Source organism: Saccopteryx leptura, chromosome 13 (genome assembly GCF_036850995.1).
Source record: "Saccopteryx leptura isolate mSacLep1 chromosome 13, mSacLep1_pri_phased_curated, whole genome shotgun sequence".
Taxonomy (NCBI): Eukaryota; Metazoa; Chordata; class Mammalia; order Chiroptera; family Emballonuridae; genus Saccopteryx; species Saccopteryx leptura.
The window spans coordinates 54,367,485-54,394,980 of NC_089515.1; the positions used below are offsets into that span (position 1 = coordinate 54,367,485).

Here is a 27,496-nt window from a genome sequence, read left to right on the forward strand (position 1 = left end):
CGGCTAGAAATGTTATTTTATTTTAAAACACATACAGATTATTAATAAATATTGGAAAACTTAATAAATAGCCTTTTTTATTTACATAAGGCAAGTACATGCTACGACTACCTCTATACAGCAAAATATAAGCAAGTCTTAGCCATTGACATATGTGTGTGCGTGATCACTGGAAGCTCCCCGGTACATTTATATGAAAAAATAATAAAACTGTGATGCAACCCATAAACATTTTTACAATTTTAATCTCGTCTTTCTTTGTGCCATGTTTCTATTCCATTTTACAAGAAACAAATCATTCTTGAAAAAGGCAAAAAAAGACTCAGGAATGGTACTTAAAAAACAGTAGCCTTAAATTTTCCCCAAGTGCAGAAAACACTGACATGTCATGGGGCAAATTATTCTATTCTGATAAATAAGAGAAATAACAACTTTTCAATGTGACCCTTTGGCACTAGTGGCTCAGAAGCCCCTGACATTCACCTGGTGTCAGGTGGTTCCGTGTCAGGGTTGAGCCACCGGGAAGCAGGAAGCTCAGCATCATTCATGACAAATTTAACACAACAGAGCCAGACCCGTGGGTTCACATGCCCTGGACTCTCCCAGCAAGAGCAGAAACCTGCGCAGAACATCAGGGTAGCTCATCACACCATCGGAATGTAACCTGTCAGTGCAGCTTTTCAAAGTCCCTGTTTCAGTTAAGTCTTTCACAACAGAGGGTACAAAAATCCTTCCTCTTAAGACAAATGAAAAGGAAAAATAAAGCTTCGTGGAATTATGCGCGCTTTACACCCAGTGCTTTGTTTGCTTGTTCATTGCTCAAAGCTGCGTCTCTGCAGCATGGTCCTGAGCAGACAAGAGGCCCAGATGCGTTTCCCCTGGGTCACTCCCGGGCCACCCTGCGCACGACACTCTCACTTGAGGCTGCCAGCGCGTGCTATCGTGCAAGCCCCCTCAGGCAGTCGATTTGGAGAACCATCCCATCCCTTTAGAGGTAGAGAAACTGAGGCACAGAAAGGTCAAGTGACTCACCTAGAGTTGCACAATTCAAGAAAAAAAAAAAAAACAATAGAGAAAAGAACAAGTAAATCCTTCTCCCTGGTCATTCTCTGGGCCCTAGACTATGCTTCTTATCACATTGGGTACATTTGAAATAGATGTTTATTTACGTGATCCTTGTTCTACTAAGTATCCTCTTTTTACTAGAAGACTTTTTTTTTTTTTGATGTAACAAAGTTACATTTTCTTAAAATAGAATTATTTTGTTGCATTTACTAGCATGTGTGAAATAGTATGAAAATAAACAAGTGTGTGATATTGGGCCAAATCCTCCTTCCACTTTCTATCATTCTCAAATCTTTTCAAGTACACGATGGAGGTATGAGAATCTGGCCAGATGTGAAAAGTCACCTAAAAGCTGAAGGACAGACCCTGAAAGTTCATCACCAGTACGAATGGGAGGCAGACGTGAGGAATGCAGAAAATTGAGGTATTTGATATGATAAACTGTCTTACGGTGTGAGTGGTGTCCCAACGACCCTTCCCCTTTCCAACTCAAGGTCGCAGACCTCTGGCTACGAATGTGAGTAACACATATGAAAAATGAACACGGACACTTGTTCTTGGGAGCAAGGTCAATGCTAAGGAGTTAATGTTACATTTTTGGTCCCTGAGAAGGCAGAACACCAAGATTTCCACCTGATCCAGCTTCGTGGTTGAGCTGCGTCCCTGGTGTCCAACAGAAGGAGGACGACTCCCTCAGACCACGGGAGCCCACCAGACCGTTGTGAGCAGAGCTACACGGAAGCAAGCGTGTTTCCCTTTGCAGGTTCCTGCTCGGCCAGAGGACGCCCACGTCGGGATCAAGGAGGCCTCAGAAAAGAGCCGAGGGCATGGGTCTACTGATGCTCACAGCTGGGCTCATCGGGATGAGCTGAACAGCTTGGAAAAGAGGGATCTCTCCCAACAAGACTCAGGCAGCCCATGGACTGACGTGGTCACCTGTACCTGGAAGACACTGCTCCGTAAGGGCTTGACCGCTACCTGGAACCAGCCTCTAGACCAGGCATGGCCAACGTCCGGCCTGCAGGCTCAATCTGGCCTGCGGGCCGGCTGGATTGTAATGAGTTTATGTGGCCCGCGATTAAGTTTTTTAATATTCTCCGTGTGATGCACTGTGGAAATGAAATAAGTAGTACTTTTAAATCGTTATACATAAACTACGATATCTTCAGTAATCTTCAGCTCAACTTATATTTGTAAGAAAAACTTTTTTTCTTTAATGAATCTAAATAAAAGTACAAGATCAAGATTGATTTACATTTGGAGGCTGTGTTAAGAATAGCTACTACAGGCCTGACCAGGCGGTGGCGCAGTGGATAGAGCGTCGAACTGGGATGTGGAAGACCCAGGTTCAAGACCCCGAGGTCGCCAACTTGAGCGCAGGCTCATCTGGTTTGAGTAAAGCTCACCAGCTCAGAGCCAAGGTCACTGACTCAAGCAAGGGGTTACTTGGTCTGCTGAAGGCCCGCGGTCAAGGCACATATGAGAAAGCAATCAATGAACAACTAAGCTGTCTCAACGAGAAACTGATGATTGATGCTTCTCATCTCTCTCTGTTCCTGTCTGTCTCTATCTATCCTTCCTTCTGACTCTCTTTCTGTCTCTGTTAAAAAAAAAAAAGAAAAAAGAAAAAGAGCCTGACCAAGCGGTAGCCCAGTGGGTAAAGCGTCGGACTGGGATGCAGAAGACCCAGGTTCGAGACCCCAAGGTCGCCAGCTTGAGTGCGGGCTCATCTGGTTTGAGCAAAAGCTCACCAGCTTGAGCCCAAGGTCACTGGCTCAAGCAAGGGGTCACTTGGTCTGCTGAAGGCCCGTGGTCAAGGCACATATGAGAAAACAATCAATGAACAACTAAGGTGTTGCAATGTACAACGAAAAACTAATGATTGATGCTTCTCATCTCTCTTCGTTCCTGTCTGTCTGTCCCTGTCTATCTCTCTTTCTGTCTCTGTAAAAGAAAAAAAAATTACAAAGAAAAGAAAAAAAAAAGAAAAAAGATTAGCTACTGCAGGTATAGAGCCAGGTATTAAAAAAATAATAGGCGATGCAAAGCACCTCAACACGTCACATTAGATTTTTTGTTAATTTGTTGTACTAAATTACTTACATTTATTCATAAACAAATTACATAAAATTTTGTTTACTTAAACGAATTGTTTTTGTATTTAATATTTTTTAATTTTAATATTTCGTCGGCCCTTGAAAAAAGTTTTCTTTCTAATCTGGCCTGGAGGCAAAAACTGTTAGCCACGCCTGTTCTAGACACTAGCGTAGTATTTGAAAGGAGCTGAACCATCCAGAAGGAGAAGGAGCCGTGACCGCCTCCTTCAGTACCCCTCCTTGCTATCCGACACAAAACCCAACGAGAAAGGACAAAGACAACAACCTAGGGCTCCTGGAACGGACTTCCGCAAACAAAATAGAGTGTAACGGGCTGGCTTGGAAAGTAGGAATTTGAAATATTTCTTATTGCTGAAACCAAGAGCAGCGAACCCTAGTTCACGCAGTATTGTTTTGTTTTTTTTTGTTTTTTTTGTATTTTTCTGAAGCTGGAAACGGGGAGAGACAGTCAGACAGACTCCCGCATGCGCCCGACCGGGATCCACCCGGCACGCCCACCAGGGGCTACGCTCTGCCCACCAGGGGGCGATGCTCTGCCCCTCCGGGGCCTCGCTCTGCTGAGACCAGAGCCACTCTAGTGCCTGGGGCAGAGGCCAAGGAGCCATCCCCAGCGCCCGGGCCATCTTTGCTCCAATGGAGCCTTGGCTGCAGGAGGGGAAGAGAGAGACAGAGAGGAAGGAGGGGGGGGGGGGGTGGAGAAGCAAATGGGCGCTTCTCCTATGTGCCCTGGCTGGGAATTGAACCCGGGTCCCCCGCACGCCAGGCCGACGCTCTACCGCTGAGCCAACCGGCCAGGGCTAGTTCACGCAGTATTCTAACATGAAGAGACCACAGTGATATCTGAGCAGTGATCTTCCCTGCCCCGTGGGTGGCAAGGAGCTCACTGCTCTCCTCCTCCAGAATGATGCCCAGGGTGGTCTTGGTGCTGCATGTGGGTTAGAATCCTTCCTAGGCTCTACACTTGGTCAGTGAGCAGTCTTTTTTCAATGCAAAGATTCTGATGAGACCATAAGGCATTTTTCCAAGTAGGAGAGGAGAGAAATGCCTATTGAAGTATCGACCCAGAGTAAATCTGTGCCCTGTGAGTTTAGAGGAGGCTTGGAAACAAGGATACGGTATTTTTCTTGGTTTTATCAGAGGTGAAACCCAAAGTACAAGAACGGAAATCTTCACACAGACCCACCAGCACTCTGGGCCCTCCTTGAAAACTCTCACTTTGAGACTTTGTTTTCCTTTGCGATTCCAAAGGAATTATGAACACGTAAGTGTGTAAGATAAATACTGTTACATCAGAAGTTATAGGCTCTCTGTCAAGCTTGACAACCGAGCTGTGAGACCACTGTTCACGCCTGCTACTTTGAGGCTCGAGTCACACACATGAAATACAAATGGGCGGTGTGAACTTGGCTCCACGAGAAGAAAAGCCGAACATCCCACCAAAATAACCTGCTGACCAGAGGGCAACCTAGGAGACACATCTGCTCTGGGACTAGTTCAAGAGAAGGTAAGTTATTAATACTTTTGAGATTTTTTTTTTTTTTTTACTCTGAAAAAACCATAGGGCCGATTTTGCGGAAAACGTCTCCTGAGTACTCGTGGTATAAACGTATACTAAGGAACGCCAACAGATCCAGGTCGAGGAAGCTGTGCAGGTAAGTTGTAACAAAACAGGCACGATAATTTCCACGCGGCCCACAACTTTCTCAGTATATGTGAGGCGCCATCGGCATCCTTCCAATATCTCAAACAAGGATCCTTACCTGGGAAACTACAATATTTTTTTTTTGCCTAAAAGTAGTACATGGACACTACTACCCTGTATTTTCAGGAAGTTTGTTTCCATAAATTAAGGCCTACGTTCTTAAAAGTACTGGTGAGCAGAAAACAAACCTTCGAGAGCTGATAAAAAAGAGTGAGGAACTTTTTTGAGCGTGTATCAACTATCGGTAAAGATAGTATTTTTAGAAAATGTTTAAATAATTTTGTTGCTGCTGTGAGTTCAGAAGAGTCCCGGACCAGCCTTGCTCACCCCATGACCGTCATCACGTGTTCTTCCCTCTGTTAAACCGTCACATGTTAACTTAAGCTTTTCTCTTCAACATGTTAGGGAGCTATTCCTTGGGTCTTTAGAAATGTTCTTTTTTTTTTTTCTTGGCTGGAAAAGCCTATTTACTTCCTTTAGTGAATAACTTTAAATAATGGGTATGATTAGAGATTCCATGGGCTACTTCACTGAATCTACATCACCCAGCCCCACCTCCCCACTTGGCACGATTCCCTGTTTAGATAAAACACTGTATGTGAAGGACATGATCTCTCAATGAAATATATCAGTCTGGGCTCTGTTCCCACTTCACACTCATGGAAGGTGACTCTGAACCAGACGAGGGATCTCTTTGATCCAAAATACTGGCGTAAATCACGGCTACTCTGCACTTTAGAAGTCTAAGGAGAGGTGGAGTGGGCAGTGGCCAGGTGCTTGGCTGGCTGTCTCAAACAACAGGGAGCTGGCTGAATGGGTTGTTTTCATTTCTGCTCCAAGTTCTCTTAAAACTCGCTCTGAGCATTGCAGTCCTGCTAGCCTCAGCGTGACTGGGCCCTTTAACTTGTTCCTGTATTATGGGGAACCAGATACGTTGCCTGTCGGAAATAAGTCACCCTCTCCTCTCATGGCCCTTGTTCTCAAGTTCAATTATTTATTTCTTCTGAGTGGCCACCACGTTCATTGGAGGAGAAACGGCGGGCATATTTGATACCGGGTCCCAGTGGCATAGATTAAATGCAAATAAAATAACCTTATGCAACTTAGAGTCCACTGTCTTTAGCTGGACAATAACGACATGCTAATAGGGTCTGTTTTTTGTTTCTTCCCCCCTCCCCCCAATGTGTCTTTATTCTCGACTCTCATCCCACAAATGAGTGTTACTGTTTTATTTATAACCGCTTCCCATGTCTACGTTTGGAATGTTGAAATAATCAAGGAGGTTGCATTAATTCTAAGCTAAGAGGACATACACACAGTAAGTGAAATTAAGTGAACAGTTCAAGTGAGAAAGGCACTGAAATTGACTTAAGCTATTGAAAGTCTTCCTGGAAAGGGAGCACTGTGTCGGTCTGCCTCCTCACTCCTCTCTTTCCACTGACAATTAACGTGTCCTGGAGTGGGTGTGGCAGGGTGGGGGGGGGTGGAGTCAGCCCATTTGCGGATTAAAAACAAGTCAATGTTTAGAGACCTCTTATCTGGATGAGGTAATACAGGCTCAATGCAAAAAAAAAAACAAACAAAAAACCCCCCAAAATACAACCACAGATACATTACTGTACAGCAGGGGTCGGGAACCTTTTCGGCTGAGAGAGCCATGAACGCCACATATTTTAAAATGTAATTCCATGAGACTCATACAACGACCCCTGTACATTACGCATTATCCAATAAAAATTTGGTGTTGTCCCGGAGGACAGCTGTGATTGGCTCCAGCCATCCGCAACCATGAACATGAGTGGTAGGAAATGAATGGATTGTAATACATGAGAATGTTTTATATTTTGAACGTTATTATTATTTTTTATTAAAGATTTGTCTGCGAGCCAGATGCAGCCATCAAAAGAGCCACATCTGGCTCACGAGCCATAGGTTCCTGACCCCTGCTGTACAGTGTCATATCGCAAAACCATCTCTCCCATTCCTAAAGGAACTGTCTACAGGAGAATACCTCTGCTTCCCTGCAAAGACTAACCGGAAAGAGCCTGTCTTTATTCTCCTACTTAAATCATGTTAACATGTTTTTAAAGGAAAGAGTGTTCATGAAAGCTTCCGGGTTATTAATGGCAATGAACATGTGATTCCTCTCATCAGAGAGATGACAGCCAGGTGACCATGGAGCACAACGTCAGACCACAGAGGGCTAGGCCCTCGCCTGGTGCCCGGGCAGCACCCCCCCACTGTCCACCAGACCACACGCAGATATACAAGCAACTCTGGTACCAGTGACTGAGGTAACTGGCACTTCATGTCAAACTAGGACCAACCAGAAACCACGCCCATTTCCTGTTTCCTCACGCCCCCCAGCCCACCCCCCACCACCTTGGGCCACGTCCTAATCTGTTTTCACGTTAGATTTGTTCATCTCCCCCAGGTTGAAATTGAACTCCTTGAACACCTGGATGAGGACGATGCCGACGGAGACGGTGGTGAAGCCGCAGGCCATGCCCAGGAAGTCCACCAGGCCCACGTTGCTCCACTCCCGGAAGAGGATGGCCGAGGCCAGCAGGACCAGCGTGGTGAAGACCACGTAGTAGATGGCCCCGAAGACGGACGAGTCGAAGCACTCGAGCGCCTTGTTGATGTACCTGAACTGGACGATGATGCTGCAGCCCAGCACGGCCAGGAGCACCAGGCACAGGCACAGGGCCCGCTGGCTGGACGGGTTGTTGTGGAAGATGTCCTGGGCCGCCAGCCCGATGCCCTTGGTGGAAGGCACAGTGAAGCTGCCCAGCAAGGAGCAGATGCTGATGTAGACCATGATGTTGGTGGGCCCGTGCGCCGGCGCGATCCAGAAGATGAGCAGCAGCAGCATGAGGAGCACGATGCACAAGTAGCCCACAAACACTGCAAAACACGGATCGTCGGGCTTATTTATTTTAATTAAGGGAGAGGCGGGGAGGCAGAGAGAGACTCCTGCATGAGCCCCAACTGGGATCTACCCGGCAAGCCCGCTTCCATGGAATGCTCCACCCATCTAGGACTGCTGCTCCATTGCTCGGCAACCGAGCTATTTTTAGCACTAGAGGCGAGGCCATGGAGACATCGTCAGTACCCAGGGCCAATCTGCTCGAACCATTTGAGCCATGGCTGCAGGAGAGGAAGACAGAGAAAAGGAGAAGGAGGGATGGAGAAGCAGGTGAGTGCTTCTCCTGTGTGCCCTGACTGGGAGTCGCACCCAGGACTTCCTCATGCTGGGCTGATGCTCTCCCGCTGAACCATCCAGCCAGGGCCTAGGATCATCTAACTTTAGATGTGTTTTTCTGTACAAGTCAGGACCTGACTGTAGCAGTATCGTCCACACTCACCAAAAACCAAAAGCCTCTGAATACACTGTTAAAGTTATATAAAGTAAGTCCTTAGAGACATTTGGATTGAACTTTCTGAACTTTTTTTTTTACACAGAGACAGAGAGAGAGAGTCAGAGAGAGGGATAGATAGGGACAGACAGGAACGAAGAGAGAAGAGAAGCATCAATCATTAGTTTTTTGTTGCAACACCTTAGTTGTTCATTGATTGCTTTCTCATATGTGCCTTGACCACGGGCCTTCAGCAGACTGAGTAACCCCTTGCTCGAGCCAGCGACCTTGGGTCCAAGCTGGTGAGCTTTGCTCAAACCAGATGAGCCTGCGCTCAAGCTGGCGGCCCTGGAGTCTCGAACCTGGGTCTTCCGCATCCCAGTCCAATGCTCTATCCACTGCGCTACCGCCTGGTCAGGCCTTTCTGAACTTTTTTGTCATGTCTCCATACTCTTATTTCTCACCGTATTGGGACTATTTTGGTTTTCGCAGGAGGAAGTGAGTCTCGCAATGCTAAGTGTTTAGGCATAAAGAAAATTACAAGGAGGTACACAGTCTTGGATAACTTCACCACGATCTCCTTTTCTGCAAATCTTACAGCCATTGTGTTTCTATGGCAACCAGTGCTGATCGCCAGCTCCAGAGGAGTGGAAGATGCTTCGTGGCCTGGACACATCTGGACAGGGACACATGTGGCTGCAGTTCTGTGCCGGCACCTGTCTCAAAGTGTTGGTCAGGATAGATGGTCTACTGGAAGTACTTTTTAAAACCAGTATAATTATGCAGGGTTGTGCTTTTTTGTTGTTGTTTTTTTTATTGCATTTGTCAAAAAATTTATAAATTATTATATGTCAAAAATACAAAGGAAAAAAGAGAGAGACCCCTGTGGGGAACGGTGAAGGTAAATTAAACTGGGTCAAGTCTCTGAGACAGGGTCACAGGAGTGGGAGGCCAGGGGCGCTGGGACGCACATGGTCTCCAGCACGTGGTTCAGAATGGCCCCAGAAGGACAGGCGCTGGGAGGCAGGGGAACCCTGCACTAGGCCAGCAGAGGGCCTGGGGGGAGGGCATCACAGTGCCTCAGGGAGGCTCACACACAGGACAGCGACAGGCGCTTATGGGGCAGCTAGAAAGGGGTCACCTGGGTTGGTCAGCTTCTCCTCCAGCTCGGCCTGTGTGGTCACACTCTCGGATTTCGGGGAGTGGATGATCAGCACGACGGAACCGGCACAGCTGAGCAGACACCCCAGCTTGCCCAAGATGTTGAGTTTCTCCTTCAGAAGGTAAGAGGCTAGGATGGACCTGGAGTGGACAAAAGAGAAATAGCAGTTGACCCATTGCTACTTATTGCGGCTAGCTACTTGAGAAAAGCCACCTTTTCCTTAGAGCCGTATTTTACATGTTAGTTTTTAAGAGTAGAAAGATTAGAAATGTATCGTGCCTCTGTCAACACGGTCAAGTTTAGAACTCCTTAGCACCCCTCCCCTCTCTCCCTCCTGCCCCCATCCCTAGACAACCACAAATCTCCTTTCTCTCGGTATGTATTTTCTTATTCAGGACATTGCATATACACCCAATCATACAATAATAATATATAGTCCTCCGGGAGTAGCTTATTTCACTTAGAACAATGTTTCCAAGGTTCATCTATGTTGTAATATACATGAAGAATGAACTCGTTTTCTAATCATATTCCATTATATATATGCATCATCTATTATCTATCCTTCATCAGTTGATGGACATTTGGGTTGTTTCCAGGTTGTTGTGTGGTTTTTTTTTCCCCTGTAATGAATACGTTACTGTGGGCATTTGTGTACGAGTCTTTGTGTTTTCATTTCTCTTGGGTATTTATCCAGTGGCGGGTTTGCCCAGCCTTGTGTTTAACCGTTTGAGAGACTTACAGCTGGGCTGTTTCCCCAAGGAGCTGCATCAGCCGGCATCCCCACCAGCCCCGCGTGAGGGTTTCTGTTTATTCGGAGTCCTCGCCAACACGTTAATGTTTTTTTTTTGAATACAGCCATCCTAGTGGGTGGGAAGAGATAGCTTATTGTGCTTTTGACTTGCACTTCCCCAGTGTCTAAGGGTGTGCAGTTATTTCATATGTTTAATGGGCCACCTGTGTATCTTCTTTGGAGAAATGTACATTGGATCTTGAGCCTGTTTTTCAATTGGGTTATGTGCCCTTTGATTGATGTGTTATAGAAGTTGTTATAGAGTTGAAATGCAAGTCCATGGATCAGATACAAAATTTGAAACTTTTTATAACATCCTGTCAGTTGACTTTTCACTTTATTTTTACCCCCCAGCTTTGAGAGATACTTGACATACAACACTGTCTAAGTTTAAAGTAAACATTGTATTGATTTGATAGACATGTATTACATAATAACTGCCACCATAGTGTTAGCAAACACCCTGTCACATGTCATAATTACCATTTCTTTTTTTTTTTGTGATGAGAATATTTAAGAGCTACTCTCTCAGCATCTAATACAGTTTTTTTTAAAAAAAACTATAATCACCATGCTACACATTAGGTCCCCAGAACTAATTCTTAACTGGAAGTCTGCAGCCTTTGACCAACATCTCCCATGCACCCCCCAGCCCCCGGTAACCCCCCACTCTATTCTGTTTCTCTGAGTTTGAGTCACACAGTATTTGTCTTCCTCTGTCCGAATTACTTCACTTAGCGTAATGTTCTTAGGGTTCATAAATCTCTTTGCAAAACCACAGAACTTCCTTTCTTCTCATAACTGAATAAATTCCCGTGTGTGTGTACGTGTGTACGTGTGTGTGAGACTGTGTACCACCTCTTTTTTTATCCATTCATCTGTTGATGGACACTTAAGATTGTTTCCATATCTTGGCTACTGTAAATAATTCTGCTATGAACACAGGTGATGCAGGTAGCTCTTTTCCCTTCCTGGTGGATTGTGGGAAAGTTCTAGTTTTAGCTTCTTGAGAAAGCTGCATGCTGTTTACATAGTGGCTGCACCCACGGTGTCAAGGCTGAGAAACCCTAATAAAGTGAAAGCAACCCAGAGTCCTCTTCCTGGGGGGATCCATTTGCTCTTGACTCTTGTGAGTCACATTGCCCCCACCCCCACTGGTACCCATGTGTGATTCATCCCAACCTCCAAAGTTCCCAGGGGGCGGGGTGCTGCTCAGTGATCAGCTGGGGATGGTTGATGCCCCAAAAAACCACCAACTGACTAGCTTTCCTTCATGAGGTCTCAGAGACACTTGCCAAAGTGCCAGGAAAACTCTGGTCTCTAGAAAGGTCTTCCAGGGCAAACCCAGAGAGTGACAGCAGGACATTCCTGGATGCCACAAATAAGCTGGGATCTAAAACACCCTACGGCAGATTTCTAAGACAAGGCTTACGAATCCACACAACCAAATTTGAGGAACTACAATTAAACCATATAGAGTAGAATGCTGAAGACCTGTCTTCAGTTAGGATTTACTTTTATTATTTAAATGGAAACATTGAAAATGAAAAGTTCAAAATATCTATGTACCTAAACATATATTAAAAATCAAAACATAGAACCCCCCTTCTCACCCAAACGGCACTCCGAGGGCACCCAGGGGAGTCACCAGGACCGTGGGGACCGCCGTATAAGCCAAGAAGTTTCCAATCTGGCCAACAGCCACTGTCAAGAGAATCACAGGGGATCACTTGCAACTGCAGAGCTCTCTCCCGGCAAAGGTCAGAGTGGAGTCTGGTGACTCTGCTCTCCACAGCCACTTCTTCGCCGTGACAAGGGAGACACCCCTCGTGGGGCGTCACCTGTGTGTGTCAGGGTCCCGACTGCTCGAGAGAGCGGGCCCGACAGCGTCCCTGTCCCCACCGGTCAGGGAGCCTGGAAACCGCCCATCTAAAGGCAGTGATGGACAGTGTGTGTGTAAGAGCCCACTTCCCTGTTCCCCTTCACACGGCCTTGTTTCGAAAGGAATCACGCAGAACTTCCCGTACCCCTTACCTGGCTGGGACCGACTCCGGTGTCGGCCGCGGGGGCCACACTGACATGCAGGGGACACTACTGCCTGCACAGAACTGCATGGGGGCGGGGGTGTGTGTGGGGGGAAACGACCAGGGAACCAGAACTTAAACCACAGGTCTTCTGTGAAAGTGACGTCTCCTAGATCGTTTCTGGCCTACAAGGCAACGTGAGACGAAGGAACCCCATGATATCGCTGATGTTTCCAACATGATTTTTCTTTCTATAACTGAAAGTTCAAAACGCTAATGTTATTTCTTAATATTATAGCACGTGACCTCTGTGCCTGGCCTCGTCTGTATTGATAGCATGTGATCTGGTCCTTAAAGCTGAGGGAAGAGAGTTGATCTTCGTAAAACCAACTACCATATTTTTCACTCCATAAGATGCCCCCCCACCCCAAAGTAGAGGGGGAAATGCCCGTGCGTCTTATGGAGCGAATGCTCATTTTTTTTTTAGCTGCTGCGGGTTCCTGGACAACTAGAAGAGTATTTGAACATCAAAGTCTCTTCTCATTTGTTCTTTGTTTTGTTTTGTTTTTGTAACAGAGTCAGACAGAGGGACAGATAGGGACATATAGACAGGAAGGGAGAGAGATAAGAAGCATCAATTCTTCATTGTGGCACCTTAGTTGTTCATTGATTGTTTTCTCATATGTGCCTTGAGGGGGAGGGGGGCTACAGCAGACCGAGTATCCCCTTGCTCGAGCCAGTGTGACATTGGGCTCAAGCTGGTGAGCCTTGCTCAGACCAGATGAGCCTGCGCTCAAGCTGGCGACCTCGGGGTCTCGAACTTGGGTCCTCTGCGTCCCAGTCTGATGCTCTATCCACTGTGCCACCGCCTGATCAGTCTTCTAATTTGTTAATAACAGTGCTAATGGTTGTTAATACTGCTGTTGAGTTTACATTGTTGAAATATTGTGGTATAGTTTATTAAATATTTTAACATACCATTTGGTTCAGAATATTTTTTTCTTATTTTCCTCCTTAAAACCCTCGGTGTGTGTCTTATGGTCAGGTTCTTATGGAGCGAAAAACACGGTCCATTCAGTGAAGACGTGACGTTTCACAAACGTCCACAGCCCGACTACAGAGGAGTAAGCAGTGGCTGTTTTCACTGCCTTGGGCACAGGACAGGGTGACCTAGACTGAACTGAGGGCTCACTGCGGGCCACAGGGGCTTCCTGACCCCTGAGTCCTCATCCCCCAGGAGGGAGCCTGCTTTACCCCGCCCCCTCCTGTCCTGCCAGAGGGGCCATGGAGCTTCGGAGAGGTGACCAAGCTCTTTGCGACGCAGGATACTTACTTGCTATCGTGCCCGCCCACCACACGATGTCTGTTAAGTAGGAGGTACCTGTGAAAGGGAGAGACAGAGATGTCACCGAAGCCAGAAGCAAGGGGTTTCTAGGCTGAGTCCTTCACCTCGAGGGACAACGTGGAAACTGAAGACGGGAAGAGTAACAGATGTCATATCCTGCTGGTTCACCTTACACACAACCTTGACGTTTGCCTAGAAATAGCAGCTGGACAAACCACGGACAGTAGCACAGAGGCCTTCTGCTACAAAGTCAGGCTGACCCAAACCACAAACCGGCCTTTACAACTCGGAGTGCGGGGCTGTCACTCACCACCCCAAGACGCTAATACTCTTTGGAATGAAGTTATTTTTTCAATTAAAATTGTTTTTATTGATTAATTTTAGAGAGAGAGAAAGGGGGAGAGAGGAATAAAAAATTCAATGTGTTCCACTTATTTATGTATTCACTGGTTGATTTTTTTTTTTTTTAGATTATTCATTCATTTTTTGGGGAGGGAGAGAAAGAGAGAGACAGAGAGAGAGAGAGAAGGGGGAAGGGTCAGGAAGCATCAGCTCCCCTATGTGCCTTGACCAGGCAGGCCCGGGTTTTCAAACCAGCAACTTCAGAGTTCCAGGTCAATGCTTTATACACTGCGCCACCACAGGTCAGGCCACTGGTTGACTCTTGTATGTGCCCTGAACAGGGATCGAACCTGCAACCTTGGTGTATCTGGACAATGCTCTACCCCACTGAGCTACCCGGTTAGGGCTGGAATAAAGTTTTATGTTCATTTCAAATGAGATTTGTTCCTCAAAGTCCAATTTACTCATGCACTCACTATAATCTTATAGTTATGCATAATTATATACATATATATATCTACATATGTATATAAATTCTTTTTACTAGCATTGGGTTCAATGACTTCTACTTCAACAGCTTACTCAATTTTCTTACTTTCTTTTTTTTTTGTATTTTTCTGAAGTTGGAAATGGGGAGGCAGTCAGACAGACTCCCGCATGCGCCCGACCGGGATCCACCCGGCACGCCCACCAGGGGGCGATGCTCTGCCCATCTGGAGCTTTGCTCTGTTGCATCCAGAGCCACTCTAGCGCCTGGGGCAGAGGCCAAGGAGCCATCCTCAGCGCCCGGGCCAACCCTGCTCCAGTGGAACCTTGGCTGCGGGAGGGGAAGAGAGAAAGAAGAAGGAGAGGGAGAGGGGTGGAGAAGCAGATGGGCGCTTCTCCTGTGTGCCCTGGCCGGGAATCCAACCCGGGACTCCTGCATGCCAGGCTGATGCTCTACCACTGAGCCAACCGGCCAGGGCCTCAATTTTCTTCATTGAGAACCTTTCTGATAGGGCTCCTTTGTCAACCACCGGGCAGCAGACCCTTACTGTCCCTCGGTGTGACATTTACACAATCCCTTGTGTTCTCTCGGGTCTGTCACATCTGTCCCTCTTCCTGCCTGTGTGACAGCTGCCTTCAGCAAGAGGGCTTCCCAGCCTCTGAGACACCCATTAGTCTTTCTTCAGATACGTCAAAACGCTCCTTGTCTGGGAGGTTCCCTTCACATCATGGTAAAGGACTTCATTCTAATTGGATATTTTTAATTCTCAGTGATTTGGTATAATTAACACAGGACGTCAGCCCCCTTCACGGAGGAAGAGAGCTACAGGTATCACAGTAAGTACTTTAAAAAAAAAAAAAATCTTTCAAAAAAACGAGGCCAATACGTAATAACAGGGTAGAAGGAATGGCTGAGTTAGAACATCACCGTTGGGCAACATGACAACAAAGCAACTGTGGCAAGAATCCTCACTGGATGGTAAGACGGTTGGATGTTGTCCTGGCTGGGTGGCTCAGTGGATGAAGTGTCATCCTGGCATGCTGAGGTCGCTGGTGTGACCCCCAGTCAGGGCATGTACGAGAAGCAACCAATGAATGCGTATACGAGAAGGACAAAAAAAAATCAACGTTTATCTCTCCGTCTCTCTAAAATCAATCAATCAATAAAAATTAAAAAAATAGATAAAGCTGGCTGGAGAAGAACAGGACAGTCCCATGGTCTCCGTGAATCACCTCCAGCGGTCTTTTTATCACAAAGAGAGAAGTAAGTGTATAGTGTCTGACAGGCCCTGACAGGCACCCCCTTCACCCAGCAGTCAAGGCCGACGGCATCAGCACCAGGACGCACCAGCGCCCTGCGGCACCTTAGGGGTGCCCGGAGAAAGAAGGACCAGCGTACCCCCTGGGGGTGTCCCCAAGTGCATCGCTTATACCTAAGAAGGAGGAAACTGCAACTGTCCACGGATTAGCCAGCCGGTGTCTGTCCAGAACGGCAAGGTCGGGAAAGGCAGGGAAAGGCTGAGGACTGTGGCCGACACCAGGGAACGAAGGAGACGGGTGACCAAACACAACACCCGGTGTCTCGCGGGAGAGGAACCGAATCGAAGCCGCTGGCCAAATCTGAATGTGGCTTGTTGTGGAGGAGAGGCCAACAAAGCTCTCCTTCTGCACGAGCAGGTGACTCATGGTTTGCTTTCTGGCTCTCGGAAGCTGACAACCATGTGGCCAGGGGACGGCGCTCAGCTAAAAATGTCCTCTGGGGGGCAACGGCTCCTGACTGGAGAGGCCTGCAGACACCTGGTAGAGGTTACCCATCCTGGGGCGCCCCCGACCAGGGGCGATACCTCTGGGAGGGCCAGGAGTCTGCCTCCGTGACTTTACAGGGTACACGAGGCCCGTGAGGCAGGCAGGCAGGGCAGCTGTGACACCACCCGCTGTGGCTCTGCCTTTGCAGACAGCCTGCAGCAGGAGGGGGGGGGGGGAGGGACACTGGCTGTGGCTCCTGTCCTTCTGACGAGGCTGATGCAAATGTGACCCATGCTGTCCGATGAGTCACAGAGTATAGCTGAGCCTCAGAATGCCCCCAGTACACCCTGTGGACCAGTCATCATCTGTGAGTACAGAATCCATGTGAACCCCCTGAATCTGCTGATCACACCATGTCTACATAAGAGACAGGCCCGGTGCCTAAAACATGCACGCTGGGTAGTTAAGAAAACAAAGGGTCTCGCAGTCCACTTCCAGAACTCTGGTGTGAGGAGCCCCGTGGACCAGCTCCCTGGCAAAACCACCATCACGGGCAAATCAAGTATTCAAGCACACTTTGAAAACCCCTGGAAGTTGTCTTAAGAGCGTACAGCACACCCAGAAACATTTATTCAAGAAAATATACTAAATCTCAATAAGAGCCTGACCAGGCAGTGGCGCAGTGGATAGAACGTCAGACTGGGATGTGGAGGACCCAGGTTCGAGACCTTGAGGTTGCCAGTTTGAGCGTGGGCTCATCTGGTTTGAGCAAAGCTCACCAGCTTGAACCCAAGGTCGCTGGCTCAAGCAAGGGGTTACTCGGTCTGCTATAGCCCCATGGTCAAGGCACATATGAGAAAGCAATCAATGAACAACTAAGGCGTGGCAATGAAAAACTAATGATTAATGTTTCTCATCTCTCTCCATTCCTGTCTGTCTGTCCCTATCTATCCCTCTCTCTCTCTCTGTCTCTGTAAAAAAAAAAAAAAATCTCAGTAGGAACTGTGAGCACAGGAGCTAAGACCCACTTCTTACACTCCCACAGAGGTCTAGTCACTAACTAAATAAACAAGCAAATAAACAAGAAAACAACAAAGACCGGGAGATAGGTAGGTATCCAGAGTTGCTACTATGTAGTAACTGTCTAGGGAGTAACTGTTAGTTCGTCTCCTAAAATAATTAGGAGACGAACTAACAAATTAACTGAATAAATAAATACATTTAAAAAAGGGCAAAAGGCTTGAATAGACATTTCTCCAAAGAAGACATTTAAAAAAAAAGGCCAACAGCACTCGGGGAGGTGCTTAGCGTCACCAAGCATTAGGGAAATGCAACTCAAAACCACGACAAATTATCACATCACATCCATTACGTAGGCAGCTTTCAAAACTGAAAACAAGTGTTGGTAAGGAAGTGGAGCAGGGAGACAGCCAACATGTGACACAGATTATGTAGACCAAACAGGAAAAATGCAGGCAAAACAAAAACTGCCCGTGAGAGGACCTAGATATCATATTTAACAAAAAGTTTCAACCCAGTCATTAAAACTATGTTCAGCCTGACCAGGCAGTGGTGCAATGGATAGAGCGTTGGACTGGGACCCAGAGGACCCAGGTTCAAAGCCCCGAGGTCGCTGGCTTAAGCGCAGGCTCACCAGCTTGAGCACAGGGTTGCTGGCTTGAGCGTAGGATCAGAGACATGGCCCCATGGTCGCTGGTTTAAGCCTAAAGGCTGCTGGCTTGAGCCCAAGGTCACTGGCTTGAGCAAGGGGTCATTTGCTCTGCTGTAGTCCCCCCCACCCCCCAGTCGGGGCACATACAAGAAAGCAATCAATAAAGAACTAAGGAGCTGCAACCAAGAATTGATGCTTCTCGTCTCTCTCCCTTCCTGTCTGTCCCTATCTGTCCCTCTCTTTGATTCTCTCTCTGCCTTTGTCAAAAACAACAACAACAACAACAAAAAACTATGTTCAAATAACTAAAGGAGGCCATCCTTAAACAAGTAAAGGAAGGTATAACAAAAAATGACCAAATAGAGAATATCAACAGACAGAAATGACTAAAAGAAAAAGCCAAATGGAAATTCCGGTGTTGAAAAGCACAATCACTGAAATGACAAAAAAAAAAAAGAAAAAAAAGAAAAAAGTCAATTGCAGATTAGAATTTCCTGGCAGAAGAAGTGGTGAACTTGAAGATGGATTCATAAAGATTACATATTTTAAAGAGAGAGACAAAGGTATAAAGAAAAATGAACAGAGTCTCAGAGAAATGTAGGACACCATTAAACACATGAGCAGTCACAGTATTATTACCAGGAAAGAAAAGAGAGAAAACATTCAAAGGGGGGGGGGGAGGCTGAAACTTACTAAATATGATGAAAATCTATACATCCATAAAGGTCAACAAACTCCAAGAGGACAAACACAAAGAGTTCCACACCCAAGTCACTTATTTGTAAAAATACTCAAAGAAAAAAAAAATCTTTTAAGCCTGACCGGGTGGTGGCGCAGATGGATAGAGCGTCAGACTGGGATGCGGAGGACCCAGGTTCGAGACCCCGAGGTCGCCAGCTTGAGTGTAGACTCATCTGGTTTGAACAAGGCTCACCAGCTTGAACCCAAGGTTGCTGGCTCACTCAGTCTGCTGTAGCCCCCCAGTCAAGGCACATATGAGAAAGCAATCAATGAACTAAGGTGCCGCAATGAAGAATCAATGCTTCTCATCTTTCTCCCTTCCTGTCTGTCCCTCTCTCTGACTCTCTCTGTCTCAGTCACAAAATAAATAAAATTAAAATGCTTAAATAAATAAATAAATAAACTCCTCAAAAATTCATGAAAAAAAAAATCTTTTAAAAAGCAAGAAGAAAAAATGTCTGAAAACATGCAAGGGAATCCCAATAAAATTCACAGCTGACTTTTCAGCAAAACATTGGTGGCAAGAAGGCATTGGGATGATATATTCAAAGTGCTGAAAGGAGAAAACAGTCAACCAAGAATCTTATATCCAGAAAAACTATTTTCAAATATAAAGGCAAAATAAAGACATTCCCAGATAAATAAAACGCAGAGGACTCCTTGAGAGTGTACCTGCCTTCTGATAACCTGACCCCAAGGAGAGTTGCCCGTTTCAGTCCTGTCAACCCATGGAAACCATGACAGATCAAGGAGTCTGGGACACTATGGGTCTTTTTTAAGTAGCAGCCTCTTTTATCCTCTCTTATGGAAACAGTATCAAGTGAACCAGGTCCAGGCTTTTCTCACTATTCTCACCAATTCCCTTATTGAAAATCTATTCTTGGGGCTAGACAGAGATCCGACAGGGCTACAGAGTTGCAGATCTGGCAAGAACGCTGGACTCTGTTACTTAGGAGAGTCTACAGTAAGTTACTTGGCTCCAGTAACTGGAAGCAAGCTCTGAAATCTTTTCATAAAATGTAATATTCAATTTTACCCTTGTCACTCTGTGGTTCCTCATAGCCAGTTAGGTGGTATTACTGAGTGTCTACCACATGCCTCCCACATGCCCTGCAAGAACTGAGACCCATGGGGAACACAGACAAGTGGACAGGCCATCTTCCCGTAGGTGTCAGAGACAAGAGGTGATTGAGAACGGGTGCCAGAGAAACACATGGGGAAAGGCCACTGACCCCGTCTCTCTCTCAGGTCTGGAGGGTTCACAGAAGCAGTGGAATTATAACCACAGACCCATAGGGCTGTAGAGGGGTAAAGACAATGCATGTCCATCTGGCCTCTAGGTGTGGGGTCACATGCACCTGGCTGTGTCCCTGGAGGTGGCAAGAGATGTAAAGAGAAAGCATGGCACAACCCACAGCCAGGGAGCACAGCCCTCAGCTAAGGAAGGAAGGGAGCTTGTAGGTGTGATGCTTGGATGTCTCCCTACTTTCTCCTCTTATGAATCAACTCACTCACCTTCTTAGTATCTTCATGTGACTACAACCCTACCTTACTCCCCTCAGGGAGGAGACTACAGAATCCAAAAAGGATTTTTTTTTTTTATTATGGTAAGATATACATAATATGAAATTTAGTTTTAACCAAGTACGTTTACACTGTTGGATGACCATCACCGCCATTCATTTCCAGAATTTTTCTCTTCTTCCCAAACAGAAACTCTGTCCCCATTAAACACTACCTCCCCACTTCCCTCCCTGCAACCCCTGGCAACCAGCATTCTGCCCTCTGTCTCTGTGAATGTGCCCATCCCAGATATTTCATCCGAGTGGAATCCTAACAGAATCTGTCCTTTTAGGACCGGCTCATTTCACTCAGCATAATTTCCTCAGGGTTCACCCAGGTTGGAGCAGGAGGTCAGAATTCTATTCCTTTCTTAAGGCTAAATAATATTCCTATGAATGCATATGCCACAATCTGTTCAGCCGTTCGTCCGTCGATAGCTATTTGGTTGTTTCTACCTTTTGTCTATTGTGAATAATACTGCTTCTCTGTATATGTGCTGCCGAAGCGAGCACAATATTGCTTCTACGAATATGGGTGAACAAGCATCTGTTCAAGGCCCTGTTTGCTGTTCCTTTAGGTATATACCCAGAAGTGGCATTGCTGGATCATATGGTAGGAACCTCCATACTGTTTTTTCATAGCAGCTGCACCATTTTGCAGTCCCACCAACAGTGCACAAGAATGCCAGTTTCTCTACAGCTTCACCTTGTTATTTTCTGGGGTTTTTTTCCTTTTTTTTAACAATAGCAGCCTAATATCCTGAGATGGTCTCTTCCGATTTTGATGAAAGGGAGTTTCAAAAGAATAGAGAGTTCATCCTGGTCTAGGGTATCTGACACAGAGAATTCTATTCAATTCTCCAAAGCCTACTGTAAATTCAAGGAGCTGGCTTTGGCCCTGGATGGTTGGCTCAGCAGTAGAGCATCCACCCAGCATGTGGAAATCCCAGGTTTGATTCCTGGTCAGGGCACACAGGAAAAGAGACCATTTGCTTCTCCACCCTACCCTGTCCCCTCTCTTTCTCCCGCTCTTCCTCTCCCGCAGCCATGGTTCAAATGGTTTGAGCGAGTTGGCCCCGAGTGCTGCGGATGGCTCCATGGCCTCACCTCAGGCACTAAAATAGCTTGATTGTTGAGCAACAGAGCAGCAGCCCCAGATGGGCAGAGTATAGCCCAGTCGGAGGCTTGCCACGTGGATCCCAGTTGGGACTTATGCAGGAGTCTGTCTCACAGCCTCCCTGCCTGTCAATTAAAAAACAAAACAAAACAAACAAACAAATAAAAACAAAGACCCAGCTTTCCCGAGACTGTCCCCGGGCATGACACCACCCCCACACTAATTCCTCCCTGGCCACCCTAATCCACACTCCAGGCGCAGAAATTCTCCAGTGGCAGGTGGCTTTCCACCAATGCCTTCACACTCACTAGTTCCTTTGTTTTTCTCATGCAAGCACTGCTTCACTGGGGCTCTAACACCAGACATGTTATAAATGACCGGCGGCCTCAAGTGCCACCAGCCCTCTTCCCATCTGCAGAGTCTCTCTAAGGCTCCCCAGCGGTCAAGCAGTCCATCTGAGCCCATGTCACCAGATCTCCTACTCCATTCACGGGGAAGGTCCTTTCAAGAGTAAGTGAAAGCTCCTAACAGCAAAAGGCATGGCCCCAGACCCCCAACAGAAGGTTTGTGACCAGAGCGCGCCTCTCCTGAAGTTGAGACTCCAAAGAAATACCGCCATGTGGCAATTCTTCTAGAGTTGACACTCCAGTCATACCTAGAGGTTTTTAACCGTGAAAGACATTGTCAGGACTCCCCAGTTCTTAGCTACCTCCTCTTTCCTCTTATCTCCTCCTGGGCAAGCATTTCACCACAGTCAGCTCGCAGCTTGCTAACGGAAGGTGACAAAAGGTTCTAGAAGGAGCAGATTCTAAATAGCCTCAATTGTGGCTACAACAGTGCCTGGCACATGGTAAGAGCTTCATGAAGATCTGTGGAACAAGTCAAAACCAAGTCATCTGCCTGACCTGTGGTGGCACAGTGGATCAAGCATCAACCTGGAACACTGAGGTCGCTGGTTCAAAACCCTGGGCTTGTCCGGTCAAGGCATGTGTGGGAGTTGAGGCTTCCTGCTCCTACCCCCTTCTCTCTTGCTCTCTCTTCTCTAAAGTGAATAAATAAATAAAAATAATTAAAAACAAACAAACAAAAAAAAAAAAACAGGCTTCACCAGGCAGTGGCGCAGTGGATAGAGTGTTGAACTGGGATGCGGAGGACCCAGGTTCAAGATCCCGAGGTTGCCAGCTTGAGCGCGGGCTCATCTGGTTTGAGCAAAGCTCACCAGCTTGGACCCAAGGTTGCTGGCTCGAGCAAGGGGTCACTCGGTCCGCTGAAGGCCTGCGGTCAAGGCACATATGAGAAAGCAATCAATGAACAACTAAGGTGTTGCAACAAAAAACTAATGATTGATGCTTCTCATCTCTCTCTGTTCTGGTCTGTCTGTCCCTATCTATCCCTCTCTCTGACTCTCTCTCTGTCCCTGTAAAAAACCCAAAAACCAAAACCAAAAACCAAGTCATCAAAACAAGACTGCTAGTCTGTCTTTCACCACCATGAGCCACCCAGTGAGCTAGGTGAATCAGAAGTGGTGTGTGGCCACCGGGCAAGTATGCAATTAGAGAATGTCACACTTTCACTTTTTGAAATGTAAAGGTACAGTATATAGGTATATATAACACCATCAGTCGTGGGTTTTCTTTTTTATCAGGTTTTAGAGAGAGAAAAACATCAATTTGTTCTACTTATTCATGTATTCATTGGTTGTTTCTTGTATGTGCCCTGACTGGGGATGGAACCCACAACCTTGGCCTATCGGAATGATGTTCCAACGAACTGAGCTACCTGGCCAGGTCCTGGTTTTTTCCCCCTCATTCACGAATACCCTTGAACACAGAAGCTGAGCTGGAAATAACACACTTCATCTGACTCCACCGCAGTTTGCTTTTCCTTCACTTCAGCCTGCAACTGGGTTTCCTGAGATTTTATGTAGCGTCTTAGCTCACGTGTCCTTGGGCCTGCGAGTCCCCCAGTCTTGGCAGCCTCACCAGGACTGGCCAGACACTGCGCGGGCTGTTCCTCAGTTTACTTTGTGTGAAGTTTTCCTCATGGTTAGACTGGGGTTGTGGGTCTGGAGGGAGGGAGGCCACAGAGGTGAAGAGTGCTTTCCACCCATCTTGTCAGGGACCACCTGTGGCCTTTAGTTTTCAATCCCCCGCAAACATTTCCCCCACCTCTGACGGCTGTTAGACCTACAGGCGCTCCCTGAGGAATGAGCTACCTGCCTGTTTGTCACCTGGGGAAATCCTATTTGGTTTTTTTGTTTGTTTGTTTTTGTATTTTTCTGAAGCTGGAAACAGGGAGAGACAGTCAGACAGACTCCCGCATGCGCCCGACCGGGATCCACCGGCACGCCCACCAGGGGGGCGATGCTCTGCCCACCAGGGGGCGTCGCTCTGTTGCGACCAGAGCCACTCTAGCACCTGGGGCAGAGGCCAAGGAGCCATCCCCAGCGCCCGGGCCATCTTTGCTCCAATGGAGCCTCGGCTGCAGGAGGGGAAGAGAGAGACAGAGAGGAAGGAGAGGGGGAGGGGTGGAGAAGCAAATGGGCGCTTCTCCTGTGTGCCCTGGCCGGGAATCGAACCCGGGACTCCTGCACGCCAGGCCGACGCTCTACCACTGAGCCAACCAGCCAGGGCCCTATTTGGTTTTATTTAGACTTTCTGTACATACTGCCAGGTTTTCACTGTGACGCTGAATTCTTTAAACAAACACCCACGACTTTGTCTTTCCACTCCAGAGCAAAGGGCCCCTTTACCTCCCTCCTGAGAGGGTGCTCGGAGAAAGGGTTCACCTGTGTTCTGGAATGTGAACTATTAAATGAATTTTATTCTCCAGCTCCTGTCCTGGCGGTAGGATCCGGCCCAGGGAGCTCTTACACTGCGGTGAGAACTAAGCTAACCAACAACCAGACTTTCTTCAGTCCTTCCGGCTGCCACGTTCATCTTCACTTTATTACTTTATTTTTTTCTTTTTTTTTAAATAAACACTTTTTTTTTTTTTACAAAGTTTTATTTATTGATTTTAGCAAGAGAGGAACGGAGAGGGAGAGAGAGAAAGGAACATCGATCTGGTCCTGTATACGCCCTAACCTGGCATTGAACTGGCAACCTCTGCGCTTCCAGAAGACGTTTTAACGCACCAAGCCATCCGGCCAGGGCTATCTTCGCTTTCAAACCGCGCTACACGTCGCCTTCAGTCAAGTGTCCCCAGCCTCTCTGAGCACCGAGGAACGCGGGCAAAGAAGAACCGCGCTACACTGTCACCTTGCCCAGCACCGAGGTCTGGGTTTGCTGGTGTCCCCCGCGCGACGCTCAGTTGGCCCAGTTTTGCTGTTACTAATGTGCCTTGTGTTTCCTTCGCTGATGTCCCCTGGCAGTCAGTGTGAGGGTTCACGTCCAAACCCAAGAAGGACCCAGTAAGGATCCAGGCTCAGGACCCCAGGAGGGCACAGCCCCCCACCCCCCGCTGGCGCGGCCGAGCGCGCAGCTCTCACGCGGGTTCTGGCGCGGCCGCCGCAGGCTGCGCGAAGCCAGGCTGCGACCACTCCGGGAACAGTCACCCAGGAGGTCTCCCTGGCGGCGGGCGGGCGCGGCGACAGGGACAAGCGGGGATGGAGGCAGAAGCGGGCTGGAGGAGCCCCATCCTCCGGACAAGGCCTCTCCGGACACTGGGTGGCGGCGAAATCGCTACCATCGCCCCGGCGCCGGATGACTGCCGGCGTCTTCGGGAGCCGCCCGGAAGGAGACGCCCCCGGCGCACAGGGCTGCGTCCCCGTCCCCGGTTCGCTCGGGCGCGCGGCCGCCCCGCCACCCCCGCCGCCGACCCGGCGCGCAGCCCGCAGCCCGCGGCCCGCCCTACCTCGCCGCTTGGCGCGCACGATGCCCTTCTTCTGCAGCACGAACGTGGACCCGTTCACCAGGCTCGACACGACGGCCACGCCCAGGCCGAGCGACACGGCCGCGGGGCTCGGGCTGCGCGCCCCCTCCCCGGCCGCCGCCGCTGCCGCCGCTGAAGTCCCCATGCCGCCCGCGCCCGCCCTCCGCGCCCGCGCATGCGCACCGCCGGGCCGGGGGGCGGGGCCGGGGCTGCCCGAGTGAGAGGGGAGAGGAGGGCAGGGAGTGTGCGTTTGTTTGTGCGTTCCGGGGTGGCGAAGAAGCGGGTGAGGCTGTAGGTGGGTCTGTGGGGAAACGGGGTTACCAGATTTGGCAAGTCAACATGCACAGGGCAGGCCAGGCCGGGGTGCCTCGATGGGTAGAGCGTCCCTCCTGGCGCGTAGAGGTCATGGGTTCGATGCTGCTCAGGGTGCATAGGAGAAACAACGCAGTGAGTGCACAACTAAGTGAAACAGGGAGTTGAGCTTCTCTCTCAAATCAATGGAAAGATAAAACAAAAACAACAACACATATATTCAGAGCATGTAGCTAAATTTCCACGTCAGATAAAAAAATTCCGTATGTCCCATGCACTTATTTGGGGTTGGATGAGCACCAATCACGGTCCCTGCACCGCCTCCCCTCTGCTCATTCCGGAAGCTGTACTTTCCATGCCCGGGACTGTCTTCATAACGGGCAAATGGCACATCTTAATCTCTTCCCGTTTTTCACCTGTCTCCCAACCCCTTCACATCTGGCAGCCATCAAAACGTTCTCTGCATCCGAGTTTATTCCTGCTTGGTTGTTCATTGCATTTTTTTTTTTTTTTTAGATTCCGAATATAAGCGGACCAAAGGGTATTTGTCTTTCTCGGCCTGCCTTATTTCGCTTAGTGTAATTTCCTCTAGGTCCAACCATGTTGTCAAAAGTGGCAAAATTCCATTCTTCTTTCTCGCCAAATATTCTGTTGTATATATGTACCACCTCGTCTTCCTTTCTTAACCATTTCTTCTTTATCCAACCGTTTATCGATGCACACTTAGGTTGCTCCCATATCTTGGCTAGTTTCCTAATTTATTTATTTATTTTTAAATTTATTTATTTATTTTATTTTTTACAGGGACAGAGAGAGAGAGAGTCAGAGAGAGGGATAAATAGGGACAGACAGGAACGGAGAGAGATGAGAAGCATCAATTACCAGTTTTTCGTTGCGACACCATAGTTGTTCATTGATTGCTTTCTCATATGTGCCTTGACCGTGGGGCTACAGCAGACCGAGTAACCCCTTGCTTGAGCCAGCGACCTTGGGACCAGACTGGTGAGGTTTTTTGCTCAAACCAGATGAGCCCGCGCTCAAGCTGGTGATCTCCGGGTCTCTAACCTGGGTCCTCTGTATCCCAGTCCGACGCTCTATCCACTGCACCACCGCCTGGTCGGGCTAGTTCCAATTTCTTAACATGGAGGGTTAGTTTGATTTTCGATTGTTCTAAGATAAGGAGTTAATGTGAACTTCACTTTAACCACTGCAGTAACTGCATCCCACAAATGTTGATGTTATATTTAAATTGTTGTTCAATTCAACATAATTCCCCATTCATTTCTTCTTTGACCCATCTGGAAGTTTATTTTTTCCTATGCTTTACATTTTCAGTGTTTGGAGGTTGTCTTTTTTTTTTATTGGTTTGTAATTTAAAAAAAAATACTTTATTGATTTTACAGAGACAGGAGAGAAAGGGGAGCATGGAATGGGAAGTTAACAACTCATAGTTGTTTCAGGCTAGTTGTTCATTGCTTGCTTGCGGTATGTGCCTTGACCAGGGAAGCCCAGGGTTTCGAACCGGCAACCTTGGCATTCCAGGCTGAAGGTTTATCCACGGCGCCACCACAGGCCAGGCTGGTTTGTAATTTAATTCCATTAGAATCAGAGAACATAACTTCTGTTATGCATTTCTCAAGATGTTTCACAGCCACAAGTTCAGTCGTATTTAAAATTCTGATTTCCTTCTCCAATTACCTTGCTACCAGATGCTCCAAGTATTCTGTCCAGCATTTTGGTTGCATTCACTGGGACAGACAGAAGGAAGCTCTTGAACACCCGAACCTGCTTCACGCACTGTGTCGGGTGCCGAGTTCTTCCCGGCTGCGTCGCCATGGAGCACCCTAGACACCGCGGGGAGTCCCGCCTCCAAAGCTGGCTTTTCCGGAAGGCGAGGTCAAGTCCGGCATCGTAGTACGTGCGTGCGGCGGAAGTCCCGCCTCTCGATTCCTGCGATTGGCCACGGCCGGAAGGGGATGCGCTCCAAGGAGGAAAATTAGCGGGATTGAAGTGAAGGATCTAGAGGCGGGGCTAAACCGGGATTCTTTTCTCCATTGGCTGAGTTCCTAGAGGAGTCT

At 47.8% G+C, this 27,496-nt stretch overlaps 1 protein-coding gene across 1 annotated transcript; it reads right to left on the reverse strand.

The window, feature by feature from the left end:
* On the reverse strand, positions 1-27,284 carry NIPA1 (NIPA magnesium transporter 1). Its single transcript, XM_066355786.1, has 5 exons — positions 25,089-27,284; positions 13,556-13,603; positions 11,812-11,902; positions 9,385-9,545; positions 1-7,791 (listed from the first exon to the last, which is right to left on the reverse strand). Exons 1-5 carry the CDS (start codon positions 25,249-25,251, stop codon positions 7,280-7,282), a joined length of 975 nt encoding a protein of 324 aa, XP_066211883.1. The 5' UTR covers positions 25,252-27,284; the 3' UTR covers positions 1-7,279.
* Positions 27,285-27,496: the final 212 nt, after the last annotated feature.